Here is a 9052-nt window from a genome sequence, read left to right on the forward strand (position 1 = left end):
GTGTGCAGCTCACAGGAAGGGTTTGTGTTTACTCTTGCTTTAAGCCACATTAAATAGCCAGAACTTTTTGTAGGAATGCGATATAAGCAGACATCAAGGACAGCCAGGGGAAAAAGAAAGTGTGAGCAAGAGAGCCCCTTAGAGCAGGATGCCTTGTAATTTACTGTACTTAGCCTAGTGCCTGGAGCCATCCAGAGGATAACCCCACCTGTAAAGCACAGCCTAACTTTGCTTGCCTGACCACCTCCAACATTAGTTTAGCACTGCTTCCCCCTCCCAAGAGACGAGAAGCAAAAGAGGTAAATTTTCTGTTATTTCCTCCCCTTTCCTGAACAATGTGTTTTTTTCTCCCTTATAACTGAATTTCCCATATAACCCTACCTGATGTTCCTGTAAGAGCAGGTAGAATAGCGGAGATACTACCAAAACCTGAGAGCAAGCAGCTAGGAAGAAATCGCTAACACGAAGGAAGCCATAAAAAGGAGCGAGAATATGATGTCAAGCACTTCACAGCTTTCTCCAGGGACCTGTCCTTTTCCTCTTGCATAAAGCCGCACTCATGCAAAGAAAATCCAATTCTTTAGATAAGTGAAACGTTCTGCTTTCTTGAATTGTGTGGTTTGGTTACATATTTTACACCTGCATAATTTCAGTGGTTCATGTTGTGCATGGCATCCTTTGTCCTTGGAAATGCATCTGGAATGTTGCACTGCTGCAGAAAGGCCTGGACAGCTGCACTACCAGCCTGTGCTGCTGACTGTAGACTTATGATTCAAACCAAAGTATTCTAAGGGCGCAGTGGCTCCCGTGCTCAGCCGCTTCCGCTTAGATGGCAGCCAGAGGCTGGGGGAGAGGTGACAAGTTTCTTTCTTTTCACCTGTGCTACAGGAAAGCTCGGTTGGCTGATGAAGTACAGGTCTTTACTGTGCTCCTTGGCCACTCTCAGTAGCATATCTGCATGCATTTCATTATGAAGTTCTCATGTCTACAGAACATTCTTCCCTTTGCCACTAATGATTGTTTTTCTTTTTTCTCTGCCTGCATAGAACTTGGGAAACAGTGAAACTCACAACCAGGAAGGGAAAATCTGCTGACGGTATGACTATTATAACTCTCTTTATGACGGAAGCTAGCGCATGAGATTATAAGCTATAACCAAAGACCTCAAAGCAGAATTACCCTCAGCTAGGATCTTTTATACATATACTCACGTAGTCTTCAGTTTTTACAGTGTTATGTTTTAGAACTTTCTGTATAAGTAACTTCTGGCTCCCGTTTTCTAAGCTAAGGGCAGCTTTTGAAGGAAAGATGTGTTAACCTTTATAGGCAAACATACGGCAGTATAATTTGAAGGTACATGCTGTGTCTTCGTGTGTTAGGACCACTGGAGCCCTTCGTTCTCTGAAGGTGAGTGCCTGAATGTGTGGTGAAAAGATCGCCCACCTTCATGCTTCAGTTGAGAGGAAAGAGAATTGGGAAAGGGCTTCTGTCCACCTTCCCTTCTAGGCATAAATGACTTGGCTGTAACCACACCAGAAACATCCTGGTAGCCACATGTGGTCTGGAAAAGCAGAGCTTTTTGCTTTGCTATCTTGGTTTGGTTTGTCTTTGTAGGAGGCAAACAGTTGCCTTGCTCAGCTGCTCTTAACTGTCAACCCATCTGGGAGATGCTAACAGTCCTCCTTGATGGGGTCTGTCTCCACAGCCAGTGACTTTCTGGTTTTGTTTTAAGGCCAAATTATTTGGAGCAGAAGAGCTTATATTCTAGAACAGCAGAAGTCAGTCCGTTGACAAAGACGACACAGTGGCTCTTCACTGGCTTCTAACATAAAGGAAATCTAGGGGCCCGCAGACGCTCTTTTGACCAGGTGTCACCTCACTGGCTGCTGCGTGGGGAGCAGGGGCTTCCCATGCTTGGCCCTGTGTGACATGTTTAGTTCCAATTTCAACTTCATTTTTTAAGAAATTGTGACTGATCTGGTAGTTTACACCTGTAATCCTATACACTTGGGAGCCTGGAGCAGGAAAATTGTGAGTTTGAGTTAGCCCAGGTAGGAGACACACACAGGCTCCTTCTGAAAGGGGAAAAGGAAAAGGATGTTTTGACAACAAAAAATGAACTTTTTATAATTAAAAGTATTTTAAAATCTGACAGAAGTGTTACTTTTTACTTTCTTTTCTTGTTTGTTTTGTTTTTTTTTGTTTGTTTGTATGTGTGGGTTCTTGTTTTTGTTTTGTTTTTTTGGTGTGTGTGAGACAGGGTTTCTCTGTGTAGCCCTGGCCATCCTGGAACTCAGTGGACCAGGTTGGCCTCAAACTCAGAGATCCGCCTGCCTCTGCTGGAACTAAAGATGTTCGCCACCACCACCTGGCTTACTTTTACCTTATTAAAGGAGACTAGTTCAGAGTTGGCTGCCAACATGTAGATGAATTAATTGCTCACTGCTTCAACAGCATATTCAGAATGTTTTGGATGCATCCTCAAATCTGAAATCTATGTTGGATTGCTGACCTTCCTTATGGATTGCTTAGCTGTGTTTCTGTCTGACAGTTGTGTCCATCATCCCGGTGCTGCAGAGGACCCTCCATTATGAGTGCGTTGTTCTGGTGAAGCAGTTCCGACCCCCGATGGGTGGCTACTGCCTGGAGTTTCCAGCAGGTGAGTAATGCCAGGTCCTTTGCCTGAGACTGAGCATCGCATTGCTTATGTCTTAACATCTTTTCATCTGTCCACGTGGCAAATGTTCAAGTGATAAACATGTCTAAGGCTAGGGAAATGGCGTGGCAGTTAAAGAACTTGCAATGCAAGCAAGAGGACTTGAGTTTGGGATCCCTAGAACCCCATGTCAGAGACAAGTAGGTAAGTTGAGACTTACCTGGAATTCCAACCTCCAGAAGGTGAACAAGGGGATCCCTGAACAAGCTAGCTAGAAGACTAGCCATATCAGTGAGCTGTAGCTCTGACTGGATAGCCTTGGGCAGAAGAGTGATTGAGGAAGATTCTTACATCAACTAGTCCTCAACATGCACACACACAAATATATAAAAAGAAAAAACAAACAAGCAAACTATATTTCTATAATGAGGCTCCTTCAAGCCCTGGTCACGTTTGGGGTTAGGCAAACCATGTACGTGATGTGAAGCTCAGTGGCCACAGCCCCTTCCACACAGCTCACGATCCTCCGTCTCCCAGTGACTGCTGCCCTTCATTTATCAATGAATTGCCCCTTCTGTTACTACCAGTCTTTCACTCACAAGAATTTTACAGTATCAGTAGTTCAGAATGTGAATGGCAAAAGTCGTAACTAGAAGACACTAATCTGCCATAAACAAACGGGGCAAGGAAACTGTCTTGATTTTATCAGGTATTTTCCAGTTTCACTGTAAAGAAGCCACCCGGAATTTGGTACACAGTATTATTGCAATTTATTGGACTGTACTCATGAAGGAATGAATAAACCCCATGTATTTATCAAAAGTGACATTCTTTACAGCCAGTTTCATGAAGCTCACTAGGGTTTAAGTGCAGTGTTTACCCAGCATACATAAAGCCCTGTGCTCCATTCCCAGGACTAAAGTGGAAAAGCCCACTTCACAGCAATATATAGTAAACTAGTTTCTTTCTCACTTGCCATTTTATTAAGACATTAATAACACTGAAAGTAATTTAAAAATTTAATAACCTAAATTTTACTTGTTCTTTACACAGTTGTATTCCATTCAGGAAAATGAACCTGAGTTTTTACTTTCTCCATGTTTTGACTGTCTGGTCTCCATAGCAACTGTAGTAAAGGCCTACTGCACAACCTTCAGGGCACTTCCTCCTGACACTTCATTGCTGGGTCTCAGGATTTTTTTGTGAGGAAGGAAAGTAAGATAAGTAAATGATTACCACACCAAAAAATGAAACAAAAAGAATCAGCCTCTTGTGCTAGCTACAGTCAGTCACGTAACTAACTGGCTCCAAAACCTAGGCTGTTTGGCCCCCACCAAATCGTCTTTCCTCACAGTGCTGCCCCTCTTGTACAGTACATGGCTGAGATGTTCATGAAAACATCTAGATGTAAGCAAGAGGCAGGAGAAACACCTACCATAACCTGCTTGGTATGCAAGGGTCACCGTGACTTTCCTAAGTCGTCTCCTTACCAACTGTTAGAAAGATGTTCAAAGAACTGGCGTCCCATCTGTCCTCCAGGGCTCATCGACGATGGGGAAAGCCCAGAAGCAGCTGCTCTTCGGGAGCTAGAGGAAGAAACTGGCTACAAAGGGGATGTTGCTGAATGTTCTCCAGGTTTGTTTTCCTTTTCAGATGTCAGTTTCTTAAACATTAATGAAACAGGGCTTCTGTATGGTTGGAGTGCAGGCAGAGAGGGACCAGGGATTTAGAGTGGTTTCCAGGCATGCGCAGTGATGTTTTTAATTCTAGTCCTCCATGGCTGAGGAAGGGGTGTAAGACATGAAGGTCAGCACGGGCTATACAGTAAGACAGTGTTTCAGTGCTCCTTTACCCCAAATTAAAAAGGGGGTTCTCCACCTGCAAGTGAACTGTTCTTCTGCATGAGAGCAAGTTAGAGAACTGAAATTGAAAAATTATGAAACCAAGTTGTCTTCAGTGCATAGCAAACCTGGCTACCTTCTTCCCTGTGTGTGCCATGCTCCTCGCTCGGGTTGTTCGTCCCCATCAGAACATCTAACCCCTCAGACTTCCCGGCTGGTGCAGGGACTCCAGGAACTCTGAGAGCTTTTGGAGCGCATACACATTCTACAAGCTGGTAGCATCTGCTGACTAGATACGGATCAAATGAACCCTGAGCCTCACCTCTTCTGTGACATTTAGTGAAACAAGTAAGCACTTGCCTCATTTCTTAAGACGAGTTGTCACTTTTCTCAGCTGTGTGCCTGAATCCGGGCTTGTCGAACTGTACCGCACATGTTGTGACAGTGACCATCAATGGAGATGATGCTGCAAATGTAAGGCCGACGCCCAAACCAGGTAAGGGTATGCTGGATGCATTTAAGCGGGTTGAGCTGCATTGAGTATCTTAACTCGCTAAAGCAAGCATAGTATTCACTGGAAGAATCATAGTGTGCCACAGGTTCTTTGTGGATACTTGTCTGCTTCCCAGTGTTGATAGGTATTTTGACATATTCTCTTTATTTAGCATTTCATTGATCTTTTATGTGTTTTGTTTTTATAAAATGTTAAACTATAAAAGTTATAAGATATTGTTTGATTTTATAAAATGTTCAGTGTCCATTTTTTTGGCATGTGTGTGTGGAAAATTGATTCCTATTTAATGAGATACAGGCCCAACTAGAAAGTAAGAAACTTTAAAATCGCCTTGGTTTTTGTCTTCATGTGTAAGAACAGCAGGTGTTAAAGGCTGCAGCCTTTATTCAGCCAGTTTTATATTTAGAGAGTTTGTAAGGTTAGTCTTTGCACTAAAATATCCCCTAGCAAGTTGGGGCCCGAAGGTATTAAGATGCTGTCAATTCCCTGTCTTTTTCTCCACCCCTTTGAAGGTGGATTAATAGGTGGATGAATTATCAGTACACATGGTTATCAATACACACACACCATAGTAAATCATGTTTGGTAATTTCTTATCCTTGTAAATTACTCCTGCATATGCTTCATTACCTCTTGCAGCCAGTTTTAAATGCTTAGTTGTTTAAGCTGCATATATTCATAAGACATGGAAGAATTCCAACTTTCAGTTTGGGGTGGTAAAAAATTGTGAGCTTAAGGGTGGTAATGTTTGCATAACTCGTATTTAATCGTGCTGAATTTTATTTAAAAATGGTTAAAATGATAAATTTTCTATTGTGAATTTGTCCACAGGTATAAATGTGGCAAACATGCATTACAGGATATACTTTAAATTTTTCTGTGAAATGTTTGATTTGGAGAATAACAATGTTATACTATTGAAGTTGACTTTACCATGATATATTTAGTAGTCTTGGGTTTCTGTTAGATTCTTCTCTAGTTTTTATACTTGCACTGAAGTCTTCCAAAGGCTTGCCCCAGCAGGCTGTACTAAAATATAAGTGTTCTTCCCTCTTTTTATTTGCAGGGGATGGAGGTATGTTATTCAGCTCCCGTGGCTGGCCCTGTGATGGCTTAGTGTAGTGGTAATGACAGCGGCAGACTTTGGGGCTGTTGGGGTTCACTCCTGTTCAACGTTATTTTCACTGCATTCTGTTTGTTTAGAATTTGTGGAAGTGATTTCTTTACCAAAGAATGACCTACTGACTAGACTGGACGGTAAGCACCTTAAGGTTATTACCCAGCCTTCTCTTGGTTCCCTGTCCCCATTTCTGTCCACTAGGACATTAGTGTAATTCCCTCACCTTCATCTCATTAATGTCAGACACCGAAAAACTTTGAAAACTACTGTTGACCAATGCTAGTTTTCTTTTTCAAGTGATATACAATTTGAAATTTAAGAAAAAGATTCTGTGTTGAGGGAATGCTTTAATAGGGGCCTTTTTAAATTTCCCTACATAATAGTGATTATTTTCCTGCTGTCTAACCAAAACTATTGAGTTCTTAAGATCTTTGATCGGTATCAGTGCCAAGGTATAAATATGTAGTCCAGCTGTACTGGTTAGTGTATTAGATGGTCTTTGTGGACAGTCAAGTTAAATCAAGTTAAACTCTGACAGCAGCCCTCCAGCATATACTTGACTGAGAAGCTGATAGAATGAACCTTAGTAAGTCAGGGTCAGTTGGTTAGATCAGCCCATCCCACAAAGACAGTGCAAAAATCCTGTTAGATATTGGTAGACCTTCCATAGATCAATTTACTGAAGAGGTTGACACGGGTACTCCTCTGTGCCCAGCTTTGTGGACCGCTATTCACTCATTTGTGAAGAAGCAGAGCCTTTCATGATCCCAATTTTTTTTTATAAGATCTCTTTCAGGAAATAGATAACTTATTTCTGCTATGGTTTTTAAACAATTACTTTGGAGATTAACATAAAATAACAAGTATTCACTGAGCTAAAACTGTAAGAATAGTGCTTACTTCCTCCCATACCAGTGACTTATGGCTTCCCTTAAGCAGAGAGCTCTATTTTGAAATGTCTGTTACTGTTTAAAAGTTAAGTGACTATCTTTCAAAAAACTATGGTTTTATATTCCCAGACAGCTTCAATTTCTTCACCTTTTCAAAAACTAGACCTGAGATAAAAATCATCTGAATACCTCAAAGTCAAATTAAGTGCCATCATTTATTCAGAAAAGGCATGGCAGCCAATATTAGGCAGTACAGCTAATGATCGGACAGGCCTGGTGAGTTTGAGGCTCTGCCACCATTATCATTATGTTACTAGTTTCTTGTTTTCTTGAATCGAGTAAGCCTCTTCCTGTGAGGATGCATGAGAAAATTTAGACAGGTAATGCAGGCAAAGTACTTAGCCCCCAGGTGCTTAATTAATAGGTGATAAATACTTTGTTTATAGAATATCCTTTATAGGGTTCTTTCTCTCATTCACCTGACTTCCCTTCTGGTCTTAGGAGGGGATAATTCAGCAAGAAAGAAAGGAGGGTGAAACAACCAATTTACCTAACCAGTATAATCAAACTACAGGAATCAACATTCATGTTGGTTTGTCACAGAGTGACATACACTTCTGCTGTACACAGGTGAATAGGACATGACCCCTGACCTCGAGGATCAGTCCTTTGAGCTTATTCCCAAATAAGTGGCTAGGAGACACTGGGCCAGTGAGATGGCTGCATGCTGTCCTGATGGGATATTTGTGTCGCTACCTTTAATCCTTTACTGTGTTAATTTTAGACTGTGTCCCCAGCATCTAGTATAGGAACTGGCATACACTGTGAACAGTGACTCTCCAGACTCTCCTGCCGTCATCTCTAAACTGTCATCTTTGCTTCCTTAGCTTTGGTAGCAGAAGAACATCTTACAGTGGATGCCAGGGTCTACGCCTACGCTCTGGCACTGAAACACGCGAACTCGAAGCCATTCGAAGTGCCCTTCCTCAAATTTTAAGGCCAAGAAGGACACTGGCCATGTTTTGTAAATGAGACCATAAGGCCTTAACTGTTCAGTGTATTCAATTAAGTTTAATGTAGATCGGAAATCAGCTTTTTCATAAAATAAAAGCAGCCCAGACTGCATGTGGCATGGAATTATAATTACAGAGAGGATGTAGCCTTCATTTAAACTTGTTAATGCTCATGAGAAAGAACATAAATGTAGGTATGTATGTTAAGATTTCTTAAACTTCACCTAGTCTAGAAGGTGAGGGTATATCTCAGGAATAGATTTGAGCTCCAAATTAGGTCGGCTATTTCCATCCTCAACTTCTAAAATAAAAATTATGTACTTAGGTCTGCAAATAGCTATTTATTAGATTCAAAATAAGATTTTGATTAGATTTCGAAATAAGAGGGTTAGGTTTTGTTTTGTTGAGACAAGGTCTCACTCTGTAGCTCTAACTGGCCTGATACTTGCTTTGTAGCCCAGTCTGCCTCTGAACTCCTAGAGATCCTTCACCTGTCTCTGTCTCTCCAAGTGCTAGGATTGAAGGTATACACCACCACACCTGGCCAAAATAAGATAGGGAGTTAATTGGCCTCTCCTAATTCTAATTGATTTGCCATATGGAATTTGGGTACTTTAAATGTAAAGTCAACAGAGAATAACATTTGCAGTAAATATTTAGCTACTTGTGGTACATGCTAGTAATCCACCCTCTTGGGAGGCTGAGGCAAGAAGATCATAAATGTGGCCAGCCTGGGCTGCATAATGAAACTTTATCTCAAAAATAACTTTTAAAATGTATTTGATATCCTTGTAAGGCCATTTAATTCCTAAAACATGCCAAGACTAATGCTTCTGTAGTGAACATGGTTAACTCTTAATATATTAAAGGCTAAGCTAAGAGACTGAAAACTCAGGACCCTTCCTGCAAGTGTGCATATACTTTAATTTCCTTTTCTTACCTCAGAAAATTGTCTACTAAAGCTAAATCCATATGAAGATTGGCATTGACTCCACATGTATATTGATGTATAGGGAGA

The 9052-nt window shown here is 41.3% G+C and overlaps 1 protein-coding gene across 3 annotated transcripts in view; it reads left to right on the forward strand.

Moving 5' to 3' along the window:
• Nudt5 (nudix hydrolase 5) overlaps positions 1-9052 on the forward strand; it is a 40614-nt gene that overhangs the window by 14065 nt on the left and 17497 nt on the right. Inside the window, exons 4-10 of one of the 3 annotated variants that reach the window (XM_048461257.3) lie at positions 1047-1096; positions 2552-2659; positions 4196-4291; positions 4892-4993; positions 6078-6086; positions 6215-6268; positions 7909-8164. In XM_048461257.3, coding sequence (XP_048317214.1) covers positions 1047-1096; positions 2552-2659; positions 4196-4291; positions 4892-4993; positions 6078-6086; positions 6215-6268; positions 7909-8018 — 529 coding nt within the window. In that variant the 3' untranslated portion in view covers positions 8019-8164. Of the gene's footprint in view, positions 1-1046; positions 1097-2551; positions 2660-4195; positions 4292-4891; positions 4994-6077; positions 6087-6214; positions 6269-7908; positions 8165-9052 lie in introns of those variants that run through there. The other 2 variants (XM_085699090.2, XM_085699089.2) reach the window with 2 other exon arrangements.

Source organism: Myodes glareolus, chromosome 14 (genome assembly GCF_982192425.1).
Source record: "Myodes glareolus chromosome 14, mMyoGla1.1, whole genome shotgun sequence".
In the NCBI taxonomy this organism is placed as follows: Eukaryota; Metazoa; Chordata; class Mammalia; order Rodentia; family Cricetidae; genus Myodes; species Myodes glareolus.